The 24,121-nt window shown below is 39.1% G+C and overlaps 1 protein-coding gene across 1 annotated transcript in view; it reads left to right on the top strand.

Annotated features, from left to right (window-relative positions):
* Nucleotides 1-10,260, top strand: part of KCNK1 (potassium two pore domain channel subfamily K member 1) — a 62,622-nt gene extending 52,362 nt beyond the window's left edge. Inside the window, exons 2-3 of the mRNA XM_007522916.3 lie at nucleotides 3,200-3,595; nucleotides 7,598-10,260. Coding sequence (XP_007522978.2) covers nucleotides 3,200-3,595; nucleotides 7,598-7,857 — 656 coding nt within the window. The 3' untranslated portion in view covers nucleotides 7,858-10,260. The remainder of the gene's footprint in view (nucleotides 1-3,199; nucleotides 3,596-7,597) is intronic.
* Nucleotides 10,261-24,121: the final 13,861 nt, after the last annotated feature.

Here is a 24,121-nt window from a genome sequence, read left to right as displayed (position 1 = left end):
ATTGTACCTTCAATAACAATATATTTTGAGGTCCACTGTTTCTTAAAAGTTGTAAGGAGACTTTTTCTCCTGATGCTAATAACGTGTTCTTTAAAATCAAATTCTTCTGTATAGAACCAGAGAAGTCCCAGCCACAGCTGCCCAACAGATTCTGTATTTTTTCCAAATTCTGGCCAATAGGTGGGCTAGAAATAGAACAGGGAATATCATGCTCTAGAGTAAAGTGTTAAAATTAGTGTTCATTTATATCATAGGGAGTAAATTTGGGCTTATTCCTAATTAACTAGAATTTAAATAATATAAATAAAATAATAGTTATATGACTTTCCTTTTACATTTTAAATACTATTTACACAAATTGATTGATTAATCCACACACTAGTGAATTAGAGGTAGGGGAGTACATGGTTTTAAATGTTAAATCTCAGAATGAATGTTAGTGAAAGAATTTGGAAATAAATTTTTAGAGCTGTGGTGATGTTAGCAGATCTTTATAACTTTAAGAAATTCTTTCCAGACTCTATACAAAAATTATAGAACAAACATTTGTTCATTTGGAATAAACTTAACTATAAACTTAACTATCATTTAGAACTATTAGGCATTACAAATATCCTGGATATACTACTTAGAAACTCAGTTGGTTCAATAAAAATGCTTTCAATTTCAAAGGAAAAAAAAAGAAAAGAAAAGCAAGATTCATCAAGGCTGGGCAGTGATACAGCTGGTTAAGCATACATAGTACTATGTGCAAGGACGCACACAAGGATGTGGATATGAACCCCCAGCTCTCCACCAGCAGTGGGCATGTTTCATGAGTGGTGAAGGAGGTCTGCAGGCATCTATTTGTTTCCACCTTCCCTCTCAATTTCTCTCTGTCTTATTAAATAAAATGGAAGGGAAAAACAGGAGAAAAGTGGCCCCCAGGAGTGGTAGACTTGAAGTGTCATCACCAAGCCCCAGGGGCTGGAAGCAAAAAAAAAAAAAAAAAAAAAAGCAAGATCCTATTTTATGTCACCACCAGGAAACACCTCTGGAAGAACAGACAAACGGAAACTCCCAAGTGACAGGAAGGAGCAAGGTGTTTGAAGCCACTACATCACCTCCCAAGCCACTGTAATGAATTTTTAAAAATGTTTTATGAAATTTATAGAGTTGGAAGAAACAAGGAAGGAAACTAGCAAAGCTTTCTCAATATGCCATTTAATGAGACAATTGGACAAATAATTTTTTAAAGCTAAATCTTGTAACTTAGGGAGGGATGGGTCACGGTCCTTTGGTGATGGGAATGGTGTTTATGTACACTCCTAGCAAAATGTAGTCATATAAATCAGTAGTTAATTAATATGAGAGGGGGAAATCAATTGTATGTCTCAAAGGTTCTCAAAAGACAAACTGAATCTTTTTAATAGATAGGCTACGTATTTGATATGCGGACTCTCTCAAAAGCCTAGACCAAGTAGATTAGAAGCTTCCAATAGCACAGCTATATACAAGATACTGGGTACTGTACAGCAAACCATAACAAAGGGACTTTTCAAAGTTAACCCAATTAACAAATAATGTGTGGGTAATATTAACTATTGATTGTCTTTTTGAACCCTAAGACAGCAGGAACCTCACATCTTCACTATAGAGCCCCTACTTCCCCCAGTCCTGGCACCCTTGGATAGGGCTCACTTTCCCGTATGCTTCTCCCATTCCATACCAAATAATATTGCATCCGCCGATCACAACCTAACCAAAGCAACGATTGCCATCTCAACATGCTTCACCTCAGAGTGTATCCAGAGACTTCACGTGTGGAGTGACAACCCTTCAGCTTCATTACTCGGGTGAGACCTTTCCTTTTATAGTACACTCTAATTTCATCTCAGGTAGTTCACTTTCTAACAAAGTCCCACAACCTAGACATATACCAGTTTCTGTGAGAGAGAGCGTATGTGCACACGTATCCATAAACTACTGCAAAATATATACCTGAAAGCAGCATTACACTAGAGTTTGCAGTGAGTACCTCCCCAACACTTCCTCTCCACTATTCCAATCTTGGGATCCATGTTTGCTCAACAAATTGATTGGCTTTGTATGTTAACTCTCTTTTCAATCACCAGGTTCCAGATGCCACCAGGATGCTGGCTAGGCTTCCCTGGATTGAGGACCCCACCAATGTGTCCTGGAGCTCAGCTTCCCCAGAGACACACCTGACTAGGGAAAGAGAGAGGCAGACTGGGAGTATGGACCGACCAGTCAACACCCATGTTCAGCAGGGAAGCAATTACAGAAGCCAGACCTTCTACCTTCTGCAACCCTCAACGACCCTGGGTCCATGCTCCCAGAGGGCTAGAGAATGGGAAGGCTATCATGGGAGAGGGTGGGTTATGGGGATTGGGTGGTGGGAATTGTGTGGAGTTGTACCCCTCCTACCTTATGCCTTTGTTCACTAATCCTTTCTTAAATTAAAAATTTAAATAAATAAAAAAAAAAAAAAAAAAAAATGTTTTATGAAATTTATAGAGTTGGAAGAAACAAGGAAGGAAACTAGCAAAGCTTTCTCAATATGCCATTTAATGAGACAATTGGACAAATAATTTTTTAAAGCTAAATCTTGTAACTTAGGTGTCCTTAAAGTTTGCCTTTTCCTTCTCCTTTTTTGATGTATATATTTACTCAGTCTATAGAGATGTCTGCCTTCATTCTGTACCCATAGGCTAGAATGTAGAGTACAGAATAATTCCTTATTATCCTAGCTCTAATCTCACATTCTTACTTATCAAATACCCAGTAAAATACCATATAAGAAGTAGTTTGTTTTGGACATGAGTACAGACTGGTATTTAGGTAGTAATGAGAACTGTTGTGGTGGAATAGGAGATAGCTCAGCCTGTTGACATAATTGTCTTGTAATAGGATTTTCCTGATATATGTAACCGTGTGGTGCTCTTTAGCACTACTTCTGCACAATAACAAATCTGAGTTGGGAGTAACTGGTAAATTTTGTAAGAGTGCTGGACTTTAAATGTATGGCATCCAGTGGTGAACCTACTGCAAATAGAATTCTGATAGAGCCTTGTATTACAGTTTTAGACCTAAAGTCTGGCTCTGCTCCTGGACTTGAGGGGGAAGGGACAGCAAAAATGTGTTATTTAAAAACATTTCCTCTCTTCTCCTTCACCTCATTAGTTCCATCTCCTTGCAGGATATGGCCATACAGTGCCCTTGTCAGATGGGGGTAAGGCTTTCTGCATCATCTACTCGGTCATCGGCATTCCCTTCACCCTCCTGTTCCTGACGGCAGTGGTCCAACGTGTCACCATCCACATCACCCGCAGGCCTGTCCTCTACTTCCACCTCCGCTGGGGCTTCTCCAAGCAGGTGGTGGCCATCGTCCATGCTGTTCTCCTTGGGTTTGTCACCGTGTCCTGCTTCTTTTTCATCCCAGCGGCTGTCTTCTCTGTCCTAGAAGATGACTGGAACTTCCTAGAATCCTTTTATTTTTGTTTTATTTCCCTAAGCACAATTGGCCTAGGGGATTACGTTCCTGGAGAAGGCTATAATCAGAAATTCAGAGAGCTCTATAAGATTGGGATCACATGTGAGTATCCAGTATAAATTGCTTCCTTGGTCTGTTTTGCCTTTCCAGGTTCTACTTCACGTACTCATGATAAATCATTCATAAAAGTCTTAATTTATTCTTACTGATAAATTTTCAGTTTTATGGCTTTTATTCCACCATGATTTCATCATATCCCTTCAACATATTTGGAAAATCTTATTACTGAGATTTTCTCCAAGCACCTTATAATTACTGATCAATTTCATAATAATAGTATAACAGGCATTGTAAAGATGTACCATGTAGAATATTTTTGACAACTTTTACATAAGAAAAAATAATTGTTCTACTTTATTAAATACTTTAAGTTCAAGAAAACTAGAGCTAAAAGGCAGCTTGCTACTATCAGTCATATTCTTTCATTTACCTGCAAATATTTAAAAGGGGTGGAGCCAGGCATGACACAACTGGTTAAGTATACACACTACAGTGTGCAAGGACCCAGGTTCAAGCCCCTGGTCCTCACCTGCAAGGGGAAAGCTTCACAAATGTTGAAGCAGTGCTACAGGTATCTCTCTGTTTCTCTCCCTCTCTGTCACCCCCTCCCCTCTCAATTTCTCTGTCTCTATCCATTAATAAATAAAATAAACAATAAAATATATTTATAAAGAAAAAAATTTTAAATGTCTACTTATATTTCATTTGTCTGTTTTTTCTCAAAGAAGTTAAAATATGTTGGCCATTTCCAGAATTTTGTATGGACAAGAGCATAAAACTCTAGGTTGTTATTTAGATATTTATAATTTCAAATCATTATTTAGGGTTTCAGTATAACAGAAAAATAGCAATCCCTTTTTAAGAAACTACTTATTTTTTATTTAGCTCTTTCCTGCTTTTTGAGATGCATAGAATTACATCATAATGTACTTAAGTTTGGTTTCTTGCTCCTAAGAATTTTTCAAGACTTGGCTCATACTCAAGTTTTCTAGGAAATCAGACACTTAGGCAGTCAAATGCTCTTTATTGGCCCTTTCTTATAGTCTTGACAAAGCATTTAGTTAAACTCTGTATTTTCATTCAACCATGGTCCCAGCAATGAACAAAGACTTCACTCTTGAGCACACAATGCTGTAAACAATACCTGGACACCATACAAGCTCAGTCAATATTTACAGATGGTTACCAGGATGGTTTCACATTCCCTCTAGTTGCCATAAATATTGTTAATGTCTATACAGTGTTTTAGCAGGTGGTTAGTCCACAGTTTAAGATGTTTCTATTGTTGAGTACTCAGTAAAAGTACTTTTACATATTTATACTTTTTCCTATGCTCATCAAGAAATGTTGCCAACAAGTAACATTACAAGTTTATACCATCACCAGAATTCTCTGAGCATTTTTAGCATTCTTGAAGTGGTGTAAGCCAACTGTTATATATTGATTTTGTTTGCACATTTGACAGAGCAAATAGACATTCTTAACTTTGATCTAATGTATTAGGTAAAAAGTTACTGTGTTAATTTCTTCAGGATTTAGGGAAGTTTAATTTTTTATTTATATTTGCTAGCTCTACTTCTTTCTGAATTGTTTTCTCATAAATTCACTCAACATTTTGACTTCCTCACTTTTTTCTTACAGTACAAAGTCTTTATATTTCAATCCTTTACAATATGAATCATGAGTTTAATTTACATAATGAATGGACTAAATGAAGTAAATGAATGTTTCAAAGGTATATTAGTTTATGAATAGGATAACATTCTATACTTTCGCCTTAAATTTCCTGACAATTTCTATGAGTGCTCAGGAGTTTAACTAATGTGTAAAGGGAGGGATTTTTTAATCTAATATTTTCATTGCTATATCTAAAATGTCATATATTAAAGTCAGAACCTAATAACCAAATTATAACATGCTAGAACTATGTCACTTTGCATTCCTGATATAGTCATAAAATTGCTATTATGCTGAAAATTCCAGCTTTTAAATTTTTTATACCTTTATTTATTTATTTGATAGAAATACCCATAAATCGAGAGGGAAAGTGGTGAGAGAGAGGGAGAGAGACAGAGAAATACCCACAACACTGCTTCACTAGTCACGAAGCTTTCCTCCTGCAGGTGGGACCCATGACTGTAACCTGGGTCCTTGAGTATTATAACATGCACTCAGTAAAGGTGCATCACCAGCAGGCCTCTCCAACTTTGTTATTTATTTTCTGAATATCTTCCTTAGAATTTTACTACTAGAACAGGAAATTGGGATTTTGTTATTCTTAGAGTTTAACTTTTCTGTTCCTAACCATGGTATTTTTTCTCTTCTGGAAATGAATTTTAAACATGTTGAAATTAACTTGTCTTATAAGTACTTTCTTCCCATTATAGATTTCAAAGAATAACACCTTTATCATTGGGTTATTTTGGAGTAAGAAGCTATAGAATAATTCAGTGAAATGACTGTTAAAAAAAACACATAATAGAAGACTTAATTTGCAATGCAGAGAAAAAAAATTGCTGCAGAATCTCAGTAGAAATTGTACAAAGCAGCTTTTTAAAAAATATTTATTTGTCCCCTTTTGTTGCCCTTGTTGTTTTATTGTTGTAGTTATTATTGATGTCGTCTTTGTTGGATAGGACAGAGAGAAATGGAGAGAGGAGGGGAACACAGAGAGGGGAAGAAAAAGATAGACACCTGCAGACCTGCTTCACCACTTGTGAAGCTACTCTCCTGCAGGTGGGGAGCTGGGGGCTGGAACCAGGATCCTTACGCTGGTCCTTGCGCTTTGCGCCACCTGCGCTTAACCCGTGACTTCTTGACTTCTGTCTCTATTCAATTAATAAATAAATAAAATTTACAAAAGACATTAAAAAAAGAAACCTCCTCAAACATTACCCTTGCTTGCTATGTATTTAACAGTGTTAAAAACTTTTGGTGTTTCTTTTAATATGTTCAAGAAATTCTTTTATATATATATATAGATAGATAGATATAGATATATAGTTTATTTTTATTTAAGAAAGGATTAATTAACAAAACCATAGGGTAGGAGGGGTATAATTCCATACAATTCCCACCACCCAATTTCCATTTCCCATCCCCTCCCCTGACAGCTTTCCCTTTCTCTATTCCTCTGGGAGCATGGACCCAGGGTCATTGTGGGTTGCAGAAGGTAGAAGGTCTGGCTTCTGTAATTGCTTCCCCGCTGAACATGATGTTGACTGGTCGGTCCATACTCCCAGTCTGCCTCTCTCTTTCCCTAGTAGGGTGGGTCTCTGGGGAAGCGGAGCTCCAGGACACATTGGTGGGGTCTTCAGTCTAGGGAAGCCTGGCCGGCATCCTGATGGCATCTGGAACCTGGTGACTGAAAAGAGAGTTAACATACAAAGCCAAACAAATTGTTTATTTTTTTTTTTACCAGAGCACTGTTCAGCTCTGGCTTATGGTGGTGTGAGGACTTGAACCTGGGACTTTGGAGCCTCAGGCATGAGAGTCTGTTTACATAACCATTATGCTGTCTACCCTCCACACCGTCATTCTTCAAATTCAAAACTTTCCAAGAAATTATTGTGGCTTTGGAGCTGGCTCAATTGTAGAGCACATGTTTTGCATGTATGAAGCCCTGGCTTCAACCCCTAGTACTACATATGAGCAAACATTGTTTTGATTTCTGTCATGACACAAATAATTTAAAAGGTGGGGGTGAGTGACCGTGCACACATTATCATGTGCAGTGACCCAGGGTCAACCTCCTGCCTCCAATCTGGGGTTGAGGGAAATTTTACAAGCATTGGAGTGGTGCTACAGGTCTCTCTCTCTCTCTTTCTCTCTCTGTCTCAATAAACAAATACAAAGGAAAAAAAAACACTCTCAATGATGGAATTGGGCAGGCACAGTGCCCCACTGATAATCTTGGTGGCAGAAAAAAAGGAAAGGGAAGAAGGAAGTGTGACTATTAGTACATCCATTCATAGACTTTTTGTTCATTACTTGACTGATTTATGAATAAAGTACACTTAGACATTGTCATTTTTTTTTCCACAGGTTACCTGCTGCTTGGCCTTATTGCCATGTTGGTAGTTCTGGAAACATTCTGTGAACTCCATGAGCTAAAAAAATTCAGAAAAATGTTCTATGTGAAGAAAGACAAGGATGTTGATCAAGTGCATATCATAGAGCACGACCAGCTGTCCTTCTCTTCCATCACAGACCAAGCCACAGGCACTAAGGAGGATCAGAAGCAGAATGAGCCGTTCGTTGCCGCTCCATCGTCTGACTACTCCGATGGCTCTGTGAACCATTAAGCTTTGCTATATTGTTCTTGACCACCAAGGTCAGGGCCATGAGAAGGAGGCTTTCATTTTGTCCATTTTTAGGAGAATGTAAAAGCAAATATAATATTTTAACAAGTATGTATTGTTTGCAATGTTTGAAAAACAAAGGAAATGTTTAGTTTGGAGGACTGTCTACTATCTGAGGAAATGGGATTTGTACCTGTAATTCATATGCAAAAAAATGATCTAGATTTTACTATTAGATGAAGCAGTTTGGTGCAGTGGGTAAAAGCAAATTTTATACTTTTGATTGGGGACTTGGGGATTTGCATTTAAATCATTTAGCTAATGGCTAAATAACAACATTTATATTTTAAAAAAAGGATAGAGATGGTTTTATAAATAAGTTTATGTGTACTGGTTTGCATGTGTCCATTCAAAATTATTATTTTTGTAGAATCTAAGTTAAGCCTACTATTTATAACAAAGAGGAAAATATTAACTGTGTATATACATAGAATGCATAAGTTTATACCCTGTATATACAGTGTAGGTCACCAAGTGCAGCATATCCTCAACCTAAGATTGTAGATATTTTTATTTCATTTCTCTTTATACTAATTAATCAAGACTTGCTGCAGTAAAATATGGTGAATAATACATTTAAGAATGTATTATAGCATTATCCTAGAATAAATATTTCTAACGATTTATAATTATATGATATCAGACCTCTAGTGCTTGTAAGCATTTCTCTGGTGATAAAAAAAAAAGATAGTGAAGATTATGATTTGTGAAAATGGTTGAGGGATTTTGTTTTAAAAACTGCAGCCACCTAGTACTAAAGCACAGAATGTTAACATAGATGCCCCCAAAGGAACATATTGTCAAATTAATCTGAGAATTTTAAAATTTGTAAGTTAAATAAAAATTATAGCTGGTTGCAATCTTGTGCATTATCAAGAAAGTTTTTCCTCTGTGTAGTTAATATGTATGAATCCCTTGATACAATGTAAAGACAGTGATGTGTACATCACTGTACTATAGGACATTACTTAAGAAGGTTAAATAGGGGGTCGGGTGGTAGCATAGCAGGTTAAGCGCATGTGGCGTAAGGTGCAAGGACCAAGGACCGGTGTAAAGATCCTGGTTCAAACCCCTGGCTCCCCACCGGTATGGGGGGGGTCGCTTCACAAGTAGTGAAGCAGGTCTGCAAGTGTCTTTCTGTTCCCTTCTCTGTCTCCCCTCCTCTCTTGATTTCTCTGTGTCCTATCTAACAACAATATCAATGGCAACAATAGCAACAAGGGCAGCAAAATGAAAAATAATGGCCTCCAGTAGCAGTGGATTTATAGTGCATGCCCAGAGCCCCAACAGTAACCATGGAGGCAAAAAAAAAAAAAGGTTAAATAGTTGGCAAAATAACTCACCGGATAGTGTACTTGCTTTGCCATGAACAAGACCTAGACTCAGCACAGTAGGGATGGGAGTAAGGGAGGAGAAGAGTTCCAGTGTTGTGATATCTTTCCCTTTCTCTATCTCTCTTTTGAAAAAAGTTGTCTAGAGAGTTGAAGTTTGCCACAATAATAGTATTTTTATTTTAGAAAGACCCTGTGTGATCACAGATGCTCAGGAACTGCTGAGTCTCATCTCCAGGAAATGATTCTCCAGATGTTAAAAGTCAGTGCCTTGAGGGCCAGTGAAATAGCTCACTTGTTTAGTGTGCTGCTTTACCATGGATGGGACCCAGGGTCAAGCCCAGCCCCACCACTACGTTGAAGGAATGTTCATTGAAGGAATCTTCAGTTCTCGAATATCTTTTACTCTCTCTCCCTCTCCACCTCTATCAAATAAAGGGGGGGGGGGCTTGCAGTAGGAAACCTATCAGAACCCCCTACTTTTGGGAGTTTACTAAATGACCTCTTTACTGTCTGCTACATGTAATCCTAAGCACACCATTGCCAGCTGTATACTCACGCATTAGCCTTCAAACCCTTTACCCCTGACTTATATCAGGACCTTTCTTTACTATATAAAATATCATCTAGTCTCATGACAACAAAACCATAAGGAGTGATCTCAATTCTCTCGGCACTGATGCCATTTTCTGTGGTTAACCATCAGCAGAATTTGGTTTGATTTTTTCACATGCTGTTCTATCTTCTGAACTCGGGTTATGCTACTGCATAAGTATATTTCTCTCAGTATTCCATGTTGAGCAGGTCTCCACAGTGGAGAACTATTCTTAGCTAGAGTACGTAGATGGTTAAGCAGTGAAATACTGAAGAGACTAGAAACATACATTATGGACATGATCAGGTCTAGAAAATTAAGAGTGAACACAAAAACTTGGTAGAATACAAAGGTGCTGAAGAATAAAAACTGAAGGAATACTGAAGTATCTAGGAGAATGTCAATATATTTTATAAAATGCAAGGAAAAAAACTGGTGAGGTACAAATAGTGGCATAAGTTTTGTCTTTGTACACTAACATGTTAAATGTAAGGGCAGGTGTCATTCCTGGACTTGCCTTCTGTTATTAGCTGAGGGGCTAATGTTCCCCTTGATTTTGAGGGAAAAGTGAGTTATGCCAAAGAGTTGAAGTAGGGAAGCTGGGCCATTACACTTTTGGTAGAGAACACAGTTAAACAGAGTCAAATCCTTGGTTTCCACTTGTATGGGAGTCCAATCCCTATTTCTCTGTCTCAAAAAGGAAAAAATAAAAATAAAAAATCTTCACCAGGAGCAGTGGAGTCATGTAGACCTCAAACCCTAGTAGTAACCCAGATGGAAAAAAAAATAGAAAAATAGAAGTGAAGTGAGGTTTTTTTGTAGGCATGATGGGAAAGTAGGAGGTAACACAGTACAGCTGTGCTATTGTAATAAGTTGTTCAGATCTTGTGCTAATCCTCATATAGATGTCGAGGTTTCATTTATGGTGCAAATCAATCACGGAAAATTAAAGTGTGATTTATTAGGGGAGCCAGCATAATAAGTATATAATTCAACTGGCAGTAAAAGGTAGGATAATTATGAAACATAAGGTGAGTTTCTAGAGACCAGTACAATTGCAGCATTAGCAGAGATCAGAAATTTCTCTTACAGGGTCAGCTGCAGGCAGATTCTATTACAGCAGGTCAAATCTGGAGATGGCTTCAGAGAGTCCATGGGCATGGAGTTGAAAGCAAGAATTGACGTTTTAGATAATTACATAATCTTTCTGGGAAGTACCAGTTAAGGTAAAGATAATGTCCCCCAGCATACATTCATGAAGAGTCCCTCTGCCTTCAGTTCTGCAGAGCAGGTTGGTACGTGGAGGGACAAGCTGCTAGTCTGCCTTGAGCAGAGCTGCAGAGGGTCAGTGTGGGGTTTGTGGTTGCCCAGTTTCATTCAGTGAACCAACACAGAAGGGTGAGGGACATTCCCACTCTCACAAGATAAGGGGTATGCAGTTATAGTATTTGCCAGTTTCTCATAAGATGATAGAAAAACATAGAATGAATCCACCAGTGGCCTCTGTCCTTGGAGAAAGTCCCAACACAATCTTGTCCCCTAGCAGATGCTTTGAGATTAACTAATGAGTGTCACATGTATGACACCAGTGCTTTTTAAATTGCCACCTTTGTGCTGCACCTTCAGGTGAGTGTGTGCTTTCCCTTTAAAAGCAAATACAGTGTTCCCTTACATTTTGAGACCCAAGAAGACAGTGTTTGTTGGGTCTCAAGCCGTTTTGGTTTTCAAAGCTAAATACTGAGGGAAATCGTAACAGGAGCACCTATTTTGGTGCAAGAATTGGAGTTACTGGGGCCAGGCAGTGGTGCACCTGGTTGAGCACACACATTACAGTGCACAAGGATACGGGTTCAAGCCCCTGGTCCCCACCTGCAAGGGGAAAGTTTCATGAGTGGTGGAGTAGGGCTGCAGGTGTCTCTGTCTCTCCCTCTTTCCATCTCCCCTTCCCCCCTCTCAATTTCTGGCTCTTCTAATAAATAAATAAAGATAAAGAAATTTAAAAAAAAGAATTGGAGTTATTGGTAGGGGGTTTAGCTCCTTCTCCCCTTTGGGAGGAACCCTTATTTCTGAGATTTTTCACAGTTGCAGACAATCACATTGGGATGGTTGTCCTGCTTGGTGAAATATAGTCTCTTCTCTTACTGATTTTGGTGTGATCCCTTTTCCTCCTAGTACAAGTCAATTTTCAAATCTTTTATAGGGAGAACTGTTCCATATAGAACTATATACTTGTATATATATGTCTGGGAGGAGGTGAATCCTAGAATCTTCCTAGAACTACCTCTTTTTTAGAAATGAGTTTATTTTAGGGGGAACAAGTGGTGCTGTACATGTAGATGTGCATGCTACCATGTGCAAGAACCAGGAGTTAAGCCCCTCCCCCCAACCCTAACCCAGCAGTGGGGAGGCTTAATGAGCAATGAATGAATCAGTGCTACTGGTGTGTCTGTCTACCTCTCTCTCTTTTCCCCTCCCCTCTCAATGGATGAAGGAAGGGGAAGGGAGGATAGAGAAGGTGGAAAAATGGCCAACTGGAGTGGTAGATTCATCATACAGGCAGACACCAATCCAGCCTTGAAAAAAATAGCAACAATAAAAAAATCATTTTAAATTTGCACAATGCTGCATTGGAAGATTATCATAAAATTATCTGTCATTCAAAATTTAGAGAGTAGAACTACATGTGTGTCACTACTTGTGCATTTTGTGGTTCTTTGCCAATGCCTCTTATGCTGAGGAGTTATAAGAAATACTGATATTACTAATTAAGGAAGGCAGTGCTCTGGGCTGTATCTTCAGAAGTGTGTACATGGTCATGTTTGGCTGTGTTCAATATTTAATAGTTTAGAAACAAAATATTATTAAAAAACTAAAGTTGAAGCAATATAGTATTTACCATTTCATTTAGTTTATTTGGATATTCCCAGTGAAATTCTAAATTTGAATTCAGCATATCAAAACTTTTCTGCATAGTGATGCATTTTCCAAGTATTAACTAAAATCTGATTGCATCAAAACTGAGTGTGAAACAAAACATGAAATTGTTTGCTGAAGACAGTCTTCCAAGTATCTCACTATCTAATATAGGTGCTATCAGACAGCTTCAGTTTTCTAAACTATAATGAGAATCAGAAGTAAGGGTGTTTTTAAGGATTCTTCACAGGTTAGCAATAAAGCAGGGTTAAGAAGATATAATCCCCTCTCTTTGTTTCATTTGAAACCCTTTCAATATTACTTTGCTTACAGCTCTAATAAAACCACACACAAAAGGTAAGGGAGAAGGAGTCGGGTGGCAATGCAGCGGGTTAAACACACACGGTGCAAAGCGCAAGGAACAGCGTGAGGATCCTGGTTCAAGCCCCTGGCTCCCCACCTGCAGGGGAGTCACTTCACAAGCAGTGAAGCAGGTCTGCAGGTGTCTTATCTTTCTCTCCTCCTCTCTGTCTTCCCTCCTCTCCCCATTTCTCTCTGTCCTATCAAACGACAGCAGCAATAACAATAACAATGGCAACAAAAGGGAATAAATTAATATATATATATATATATATATATATATATATATATATATATATATATATAGAAGGTAAGGGAAAACATTTCTTTTTTTTAATTTATTTTTTATTTAAGAAAGGATAAATTAACAAAACCATAGGGTAGGAGGAGTACAACTCCACACAATTCCCACCACCCAATCTTCATATCCCATCCCCTCCCCTTATAGCTTTCCCATTCTCTATCCCTCTGGGAGCATGGACCCAGGGTCATTGTGGGTTGCACAAGGTGGAAGGTCTGGCTTCTGTAATTGCTTCCCCGCTGAACATGATGTTGACTGGTCGGTCCATACTCCCAGTCTGCCTCTCTCTTTCCCTAGTAGGGTGGGTCTCTGGGGAAGCGGAGCTCCAGGACACATTGGTGGGGTCTTCATTCCAGGGAAGCCTGGCCGGCATCCTGATGGCATCTGGAACCTGGTTGCTGAAAAGAGAGTTAACATACAAAGCCAAACAAATTGTTGAGCAATCATGGACCCAAAGGTTGGTATAGTGGAGAGGAAGTGTTGGGGGGCACTCACTGCAAACTCTAGTGTACTTCTGCTTTCAGGTATATATTTTGCAGTAGTTTATGGATACGTGTGAACATCTGCTCTCTCTCACAGAATCTGGTCTTTATCTAGGTTTTGGGACTTTGTTAGAAAGTGATCCCCCTGGGCTGGAATTAGAGAATGCTATGAAAGGAAAGGTCTCACCCGAGTAATGAAGCTGAAGGGTTGTCATTCCACACCTGAAGTCTCTGGACACAGTCTGAGCTGAAGCATGTTGAGGTGGCAATCGTTGCGTTGACTAGGTTGCGATCGGCTGATGCAATATTATTTGATATGGATTGGGAGAGGCAGGAAAGTGGGCCCTATCCTAAGGTTCCAGGACTGGGGGAAATATAGGCTTTCTAGTGGAGATGTGAGGTTCCTGCTGTCTTAGGGTTCAAAAAGACAATGGGTAGTTAATGTTATCATCACATTATTTGGTAATTGGGTAACTTTGAAAAGTCCTTTTGTTAGAGGGAGAACATTTCTACTCTGTAGTCTCCCAGTTTTACATAGGCATATTTTTCACATTATAAGTTTTTGGTGGCACAAGTAAAAATCAAATCTCAATGCAAATTTTTCAATAATTGCATACAATATCTTGGGCAATCTTAAATGAGTTCTGCCTTCTATGAAAGCATCTACCATTCCAGTTCCATCCCTTTGGTCCACTATGTCACTCAGAGTCTTAGAAGAATCTTTGACTGACTGCCATTTTTATATACTTAACCAGGAAAAATGGTCTCATAATCCAGAAATATGGCAATTTTTTTCTTGTCACGTTTCATCAGTTAAAAGCCAACTGTTCATATATAGTTTAAATTTAATAAAAGTGTAAAAGTATAACCACATATGGCAAAAGTAGATTTTCCACATTGCTAAAAATTTGCTAGGTCACCTGTGTATAGTTCATGGCCAAGGGCACCCTGCTACCCAAGTTGAGAACTATGTGCTATCTACTAATAAGTGCACTGAGACAGTCCTTGGGTACTGCTAAGAGACTGATATGAAAGAGGCAAATGAGGTAGAAAAGAACAGCTTCCAGAGCCCTTACTGGCAAAGCTAACCCCACAATAGCACAGTGTTGATATGATGTTATACTGTGTATAATATACATTATTCAAAAAGAGAAACTAAAATACATTTCTATACAGAATAAGATTTGTTTTAAGAACCTTGCTTTTTTATTATTAGTGATATAATGGTCAATAAGATTGTGGTATAAGAAGGACACAATTCCATACAATTCAATTATTCACATCACTAGGATTATATATCCCCTCTGCCCCTCACAGATTTCACTATTCTTTATCCCTCTGGGAGTATGGACCAAAGAACTTTATGGGGATTAGAAAGTGGAAGGTCAGGCTTCTGTAATTGTTTCTCCACTGGACATGGGTGTTGACAGGTTGATCCATACCCCCAGCCTGTTTCTATCTTTCCCTAGTGGAGTACGGCTCTGGAGAGGTGGGGTACCAGGACACATAGGTGAGGTTGTCTGCCCAGAGAAGTCAGGTTGGTGTCATGGTAACAACTGCAACATAGTGGCTAAAAAGCAGTATAAATTGTTTAGTAATCAGCAACCCAAAGGTAAGAGTATAACAAATAAAATTTTGTGTCTTCATTATGGAAGAAGCTAGGAAGTCTATTTTATATATAATTATATTATATATTCCAAGGGGCCCATGACACTACTAATTTTTGCCTAGGCATTACAGCTAACATGCAGGTAGGCTAAGAATATTGTTTGGGAAGATGGTATCAGGGTTAAGAATGGGACTAGAAAGCTGCATCAGGACAGAGAAACTCCCAAATGTGGGAAAAGTATGTAAATACTGTTAACTGTACACCTCATTAATATGACACTGGGCCCATGTCTATTCATATTTATTACAGAAGCCTGTGTAGCCTCTGCATCCCTTTCTGTATGAGCTCACATTCCATGATCACATCTAGGAACATTCTAGGCTTCACTTATTTCAGGACCAGTCTTCCTCAAATAGCAGCATGCTGACCCAGCCAATTTCTACTACTGTTATTCTACATTGAGGGCAAAGGTCCTATAGAGGCCCCACAAGAGCATCATCAATGGTAGGGACTGTTCCATTCTCTGCTTTATATCTTAATGTGCTTTTCAGCCACCAAGTTGCAGTTGCTACTGTAATGCCAAACTGACTTTCCTGGGCAGAAGACCTCACAGATGTGACCTGGCACTTACCCAGAGCCCTGCCCCACCAGGGAAAGATAGAAACAGGCTGAGAGTATGGATTGACCTGTCAACACATGTATGCAGTGGAGAAACAATTACAGAACCAGACCTTCCACTTTCTATTCCCCATAAAGATCTTTGGTCCATACTCCCAGAGGGATAAAGAATAGGGAAATTTCCAATGAAGGAGATGGGATACAGAACTCTGGTTGTGGGAACTGTATAGAATTGTACCCCTCTTATCCCACAGTCTTGTCAATCATTATTAAATCACTAAAAAAAAAAAAGAGAATGCATGAACCAGTGGTCTTAAACTACACATTTTTTTTTCTAATTTTAATCTTGCTGCCATTACAAGTTCCTCTAGTGTCCTCTTTTATTTCTTTTCATTGTTAAAATCAACTCTGCCCATTTGTCCTGACTATAGTCACATGGTGTTCAGATAGCCTAATCCTGTTCCAGTGCTTGCTTCCACCTCACTATCTGTACTGGTGCCAATTCTAGCTCAGTCCCTGCTGTTTCTAATTTTCTTTCCCTCCCTCTTCCTCTCTACCTCTTCATCTGCAGTGTGACAATATAGCATTTCTTTCTATTTTTGCAACAGCAATTTTTTGCAATGTTGCTGAGTCTCAATATTTTTTCTTATCCCTTCCCCCTTTACAGTTTAGCTACATATCACACAATATCTAACTTTTTCTCTCATATGGATTTCTATGTTTTGTCATTAAGCAGTTTTTTCAGAACTTTAAGCAGGACTCATATAAATTTTGTATTATTTATTGTATCTGGCAAAAATGAGCTGACATATGCAACAAGTCAAGCAAAATATATGAGGGACCAGACACTTCTTAAAGTTTTGTCCACAATGAGTGAAATAATAGAAATGACAGCAAGAGACTAGCATTTATATTAATTAAAAAATATTAAACAGTTTTTGTCACCAAGATTATCACTAGGGTTTGATGCCTATATGATGATTTCAACACTCCTGGTGACCTTTTTTGTCTTATCCTGATAATGGCAGAGTAGCAGAGAGGGAAAGGAAGAAAGAGAGATAACCTGGAGCACTGGGCAGTGCTAAGCAGCATAGAAGTTGCCCCTCTGCAGATGGGGACCAAGGGATCTTAAGTCCTCATGATGGTAGTATGTTGAACTGTGCCCAGTGCACCACTACACCTAGCCCTAGAACTAGCATTTATTTTATTATCATATATGTTTTGATTTTATCTAATGCAGCCAGAGTAATTCTAGGTATTTGGGAAACATTGATGAATAGAATAAGCAAAGTTTTTGTTTTTAAGGGGATTTCTTTTTTTCTTCCCCCAGTACCTTTTATTTTATTTTTTTTATTTAAGAAAGGAGACATTAACAAAACCATAGAATAAGAGGGGTACAATTCCGCACAATTCCCATAACCCGATCTCCATATCCCATCCCCTCCCCTGATAGCCTTCCCATTCTCTATCTCTCTGGGAGTATGGATCCAGGGTCGTTGTGGGTTGCATAAGGTGGAAGGTCTGGCTTCTGTAATTGCTTCCCCGCTGAACATGGGCGTTGACTGGTCGATCCATATTCCCAGTCTGCCTCTCTCTTTCCCTAGTAGGGTGGGGCTCTGAGGAAGGGGAGCTCCAGTACACATTGATGGGGTCGTCTGTCCAGGGAAGTCTGGTCGGCATCTTGCTGGCATCCGGAACCTGGTGGCTGAAAAGAGAGTTAACATACAAAGCCAAAAAAATTGTTGAACAATCATGGACCTAAAGACTGGGATAGTGCAGATGAAGTGTTGGGGGGTATTCCCTGCAGGCTCTTGTGTACTTCTGCTTTCAGGTATGTATTTTTCCCCTAGTTTATGGGCACGTGTGGAGCTATGCTCTATCTCAGGGGACCTGGACTATATCTAGGTTTGGGGACTTTATTGGGGAGTGGACCACCTGGGATGGAATTAGTGAATACTATGAAAGGAAAGGTCTCACCCAAGTGATGAAGCTGAAGGGTTGTCATTACACACCTGAAGTCTCTGGACACAGTCTGAAATGAATCATGTTGGGGTGGCACTCTTGCATTGATTAGGTTGCCATCCGCGGATGCAGTATTATTTGATTTGAATTGAGAGTAGCATGCAGGAAAGTGGGCTTCACCCTAAGGTTCCAGGACTGGGGGAAATATAGGCTCTATAGTGGAAATGTGAGGTTCCTGTAGTCTTAGGGTTCAAGAAGACAATGGATAGTTATTGTTATCGTCACATTATTTGGTGATAGGCTTAACTTTGGAAAGTCCTTTTGTTATGGTTTGGGGAATAATACCCAGCATCTTATATATAGCTGTGCTACTGGTTGCTTCTGTTCTCCCTGGTCTAGGCTTTTGAGAGAGTCTGCATATCAAAGACTCAGCCTGTGTATTAAAAGGACTCAGTCTGTGTTTTAAGAAGTTCTATGATCAATTTTTATGATATGATCAATGATATGATCATTTCTATGATATGATCAATTTTTCCCCTCTCATATTAATTAAATAGTGGTTTATATGTTTACACTTTAATAGGATTGTACATAAACACCACTCCCAGAACCAAAAGACTGTGTCCCATCCACCCCCACCCCCACCAACCCTACCCCCCACCCCCGCTGCGCCCAGAAGCCCAATGACCACCCTCCCCTTCACCACAGTGTTTTTACATTGATGCCCTGCTCTTGATTTAATCAGATCCTGCTTTTAGTTTCCTTTTCTGTTCTTTTTTTTCAACTTCTGTTGATGAGTGGGGACATCCCATACTCATCTTTATCTTTCTGACTTAGCTCACTTAACATAATTCCTTCTAGCTCTGTCCAAGATGGGTCAGATAAGGTGGGCTCATTGTTCTTAATAGCTGCATACTATTCCATTGTGTATATGTACCACAGCTTTCTCAGCCACTTATCTGCTATTGGGCACCTGGGTTCCTTCCAGGTTTTAACTATTATGAATTGAGCACCTATGAACATAGATGTACGCATATATTTTTGGTTGGGCATTAGAACTTTGGGATATATCCCCAGTAGAGGAATTACTGGGTCATATGGAAGGTCTATGTCTAGCCTTGTGAGAGTTCTTCAGACTGCTCTCCAGAGAGGCTTTACTAGTTTACATTACCACCAGCAGTGTAGAAGGGTTCCTCTGTCTCCACAGCCTCTCCAACACTTGTTGCTGTTGTCCTTTTTGATGTATGCCATTCTCACAGGAGTGAGGTGGTATCTCAATGTTGTCTTTATTTGCATTTCTCTGACAATCAGCGACCTGGAACAGTTTTTCATGTTTTGTTAGCCTTTTGGATCTCCTCTTAGATGAATGTCTTGTTCATATCCTCTTCCCATTTTTGGATGAGGTCATTTGCTTTTTTTTTGGTGCTAAGTTTGCTGAGTTCTTTGTATATTTTGGTGATTAGTCTCATGTCTGATGTTTGGCATGTGAAGATCTTCACCCATTCTGTGAGGGGTCTCTTTGTTTGTGTGATAGTTTCTTTGTGCAGAAGCTTTTTAATTTGATGTAGTCCCATTGGTTTGTTTCTGCTTTAGTCTTCCTTGCAATTGGGTTTGTTTCATCAAAGATGTCCTTGAGGTTTAGGTGGGAAAGTGTTTCACCAATGTTTTCCTCTAAATATTTGATAGTTTCCGGTCTGCCCTCCAGGTCTTTGATCCATTTGGAGTTGATTTTTGTTTCTGGTGAGATAAGGTGGTTCAATTTCATTCTTCTGCATGTTATAACCCAGTTTTCCCAGCACCATTTATTGAAGATAGCCTCCTTCTTCCATTTCATACTTTGGGCCCCCTTATCAAAGATTAGATGTCCATAGGTGTGGAAAGGGATTTCTTAAAGGTTACTTAAAAAAATGATGACCTTAGCAAAGCAAGGACTGCAAAAGTTGAATAAGGACAAGAGATTGGCATACTTTAACTATGACTCTTTAGTCAATATCAGGCCACCCCATCAGCTGGGGCCCTAGTCGGGGAGTCCTGAGATTTCCAAACAGACATGATGGGCCTACACCTCCAATAAATCCCTCTCTCCATTGTTACTGGTCATCTCTATCAGGAACAACAAAATAGGCCCTTTTGTGGGCCCCCATAGGACCTTGCCCTCAACTTGGATCAACAATGTTAGAGAATGTTCTATCCTCCAAAGGGAGGATGGACAACATACTCTATGCCACACCTGAGGAAGATGGGTTGATATTGGGGCAGCCTGAATGTTCCTACTCATGACTACAGAATGTGAGCTTAGATCTAGAGGGATGCAGAGGTCACATAGCCTCCTAAGCTGATTATAGGCCTCATATCACATTAAATCAGTGGGGTTTACAGTCAACAATATTTATACCCCTTCCCCATATTAGGGAGCTACTCTTTTCCCTTATCCAGCTTTCTGGTCCTTTTTTCAAACCATGACATCGTCTTCCCAGACAATAACTTGGATCCACCAGCATGTCAGATATCAGGCTCAGGGGAAAAAAGTAAAAGAAAAAAAAAAACTAGTATGGCCACAGTTCCTTTGGAATATAACTAAAATATGCCTACTAGCTATCTACAAAATGGAGTAACCCCCAACTCTTCATCTGCACTGTTTCATCCTTTAGGTCCATGATTGGTCAACAATTTGTTTGGCTTTGTATGTTAACTCTCTTGTCAACCACCAGGCTCCAGATGCTAGCAAGATGCCAACCAGACATCCCTGGACAAACAGCCCCACCAATGTGTCCTGGAGCTTTGCTTCCCCATAGCCCTTCCCCACTAGGGAAAGAGGGAGACATGATGGGAGTATGAGTTGACCTGTCAATGACCATGTTCAGTGGGGAAGCAATTACAGAAGCCAGACCTTCAACCTGCATCTCACAATGAAGTTAGATCCATACTCCCAGAGGGTTAAAGAATAGGAAAGCTATCTGGGGAGGGGATGGTGGTGGGAATTGTGTGGAGTTGTACCCCTCTTATCCTATGGTTTAGTCAATATTTGCTTTTTGTAAATAAAAAATTTTTTAAAAATTTCTAAAAACCAAAAAAAAATGATGACACCTCTCTTCAAAATGTACTATTAAGTAACACTGAAATGCCAGTATCTTATCACTAAAGTCCATTGGGCCTACTACTTGTTCTCATTGACTTTGCTTCCCTATTTACCTCACATGAGTGAGATCACGCAGTATTTTCCCTAAAGACCCCTTTGTGTATCTTTAGGGCTGGTTTAATGGTAATGAATTCCTTCAACCTTTAGGTTAAGTTCTTTGGAGGGATTATATTTAAGAGAACATTTGCTACATGTCAGGCCTCACTTAGATAATTTGTTTTGTTATGTTATTTAATATTCATACCCACACCATCCCTAAGATAGGTATCACCCAGAAATGTTTCTTGGCATGTTTGAGAATTTTCTTTGTTGTTGTTAAAGATGTATTTATTTATTTTCATAAGATAAACGGCAGAGCAAGTTTATATCTGGTTTATTGTGAATCCAGAAATTAAACTTGGTACCTCTAGGGCTTCAGGTACATCAGTTCTATGCTTTAACAGGTTTTATTATTGCCACAGCCCTCAAGTCTCCTCTCAATTTTTATGGATATTACTTATAAGTTGATGAGAGGAAGTATATTAGGAAAGGCAATTGTTAGGAAATGAAACTAGTAGTTATTAAAAACCAACTGTTTTGGGCATCTTAACTTTATAAGTTTTCTTCACCAACCTTATGAATTGTTTTATGGGTTGGCAAGATAACTTACCTGGAAGGGCTCCTACTTTGATATTCATGTGACACAGGTTTGAACGCTCAGTATACATTGGAATTATGACATTGGGAAGTGCTTCAGTGCTGTGGTGTCTCTCTTCTCTATCTGAAAAAAGTCTGCCTAAAGGGGTCAACACCTGGTTGAAGGCACACATTACTATGCACAAAGGCATGAGTTTAAACCTTCACTGCCTACCTGATGAGGGGAAGAGTGAAGTGGTGAAGCAGGTATAAAGATATCTGTCCCTTTTTCTCCAGAGCTCTATTCCCCCCTGCCCTCTCAATTTCTGTCTTATCAAATAAAAAGGAATTTAAAAGAATAAAAGGAAGAAATGGTCACCGGGATTAGTTGATTCATAGTGCAGGCTATGAATAACCCTAGTGGTAATAATAATAATAAATTTAAAAAGACTCTGCCTGGGGTGGTAATGGCTTGGAAATAACAAAAGAAATAAAGAACGAATGAAATGAATTGTGTCAATCATAAATCAAAATAACAATAAATACAGCAACCCAGTGAATTATCAGAACAGTAAAATAACATGTCTAAAGTCACATAGCTACTAACTGGAAATGGTTAACTTAGACTTCCTCTTATTTGACCCCATATGCTAGCTTAGGAATGATTCACGTAAAACTTTTTGTCTATTGGTTATTTTTTATATGAAATATAATTTGCAGTACTGTAAAAGATTTAAAATGCAAAATAAAGTTCCTCCCACAAAAACTTCAAAATCTGTGAGGGAAATAAATTTCATCCCAACTTTGGTAATTATATCAATTTATTAGACTTTAAAAAGCAAGCTGTAGTCCAGAAGAACTGATTCAGGACTCAACCTTATGCACATTGGTTTTGAGACAGGGACTTTTAGGTCTTAGTACATGGTGATAGGCATATTTTGAGAGTGAGATTGTTTTGAAGATACCTATGATGATGAGATGAGAAACAACCCATGTGCCAATAATTGCACCCCATAATAAAACCCATAATAAAAAACATGAAAATAACAAAACAAACAAGAGAAACACAGTTTAAGAATCAAATAAATAGAAGGGGCATACACATTCAGTTCTTGAGCAGCAGTATGCAGAAAAGGAAAAATAAAACATAACAAACAAAAAATAAAACCAAGAGGAATGTATTCTCATGAAAATCAAACAATATTCCAAAAAAGAAAGAAAAATAATGCTGTCAAGAAAACAAACATTTCCCCAAATAGAAAGTCTGCATTTAATCACTAGCACAGAATAGTGACTAGGACTTTGGAGAGAGCACAGGGATCATGTTCTCAGAGGAAAACAGATTTGTGGATAGTGTGTAGAAGAGTAAATCTTCTATGATTAGAGAGCTTAGTGGGAGAGAGTTGTGAGATCAATTTTTTTTATTTGATTTTACAGCTCCACACAGTTCCTACCACCAGATCGCCATATCCAATCCCCTCCCCTGATAGCTTTCCCATTCTCTGTCCCTCTGGGAGTATGGACCTAGGGTCGTTGTGGGTTGCAGAAGGTGGAAGGTCCGGCTTCTGTAATTGCTTCCCCCATGGGCGTTGACTGGTTGATCCATACACCCAGTCTGCCTCTCTTTTTCCCTAATATGGTGGGTCTCTGGGGAAGTGGAGCTCCAGGACACATTGGTGGGGTCATCTGTCCAAGGAAGCCTGGTGGGATCATGCTGGCATCTGGAGCCCAGTGGCTGAAAAGAGAGTTAACATATAAAGCCAAACAATTTGTTGACCAATTATGGGCCCAAAGGCTGGAATAGTGCAGATGAAGTGTTTATAAGCCTTGGATCGTGGGCTCGTTGGAATATAACTAAAATAGGCCTACTAACTGTCTACAAAACAGAGATCTCCCAATTCTTTATATGAACTATTCCAGCTTTTAGGTTCATGATTAGTAAATATAAATTAGTAAATGTTAACTATTTTCAGCCACCAGGTGCCAGATGCTAACATGATGCTAACTGGACTTCCCTGGGCAGAAGACCCCACCAATATGTCCTGGAACCCTGCTTTCCCAGAGCCCCACCCCATTAAGGAAGAAGAGAGATAGCTTGGGAGTATGGATCCACCTGCCAATGTCCAGGTTCAGTGGGGAAGCAATTACAAGCCAGAGCTTTCACCTTCTGCACCCCATAACGACTCTGGGCCCATACTCCCAGAGGGATGAAGAATAGAAGCTATCAGGAGAGGGTCTTGATGGGATACGGAGTTCTAGAGGTGGGAATTGTGTGGAGTTGT

Source organism: Erinaceus europaeus, chromosome 6 (assembly GCF_950295315.1).
Source record: "Erinaceus europaeus chromosome 6, mEriEur2.1, whole genome shotgun sequence".
NCBI lineage: Eukaryota > Metazoa > Chordata > Mammalia > Eulipotyphla > Erinaceidae > Erinaceus > Erinaceus europaeus.
This window is presented reverse-complemented; position numbering and strand designations above follow the sequence as displayed.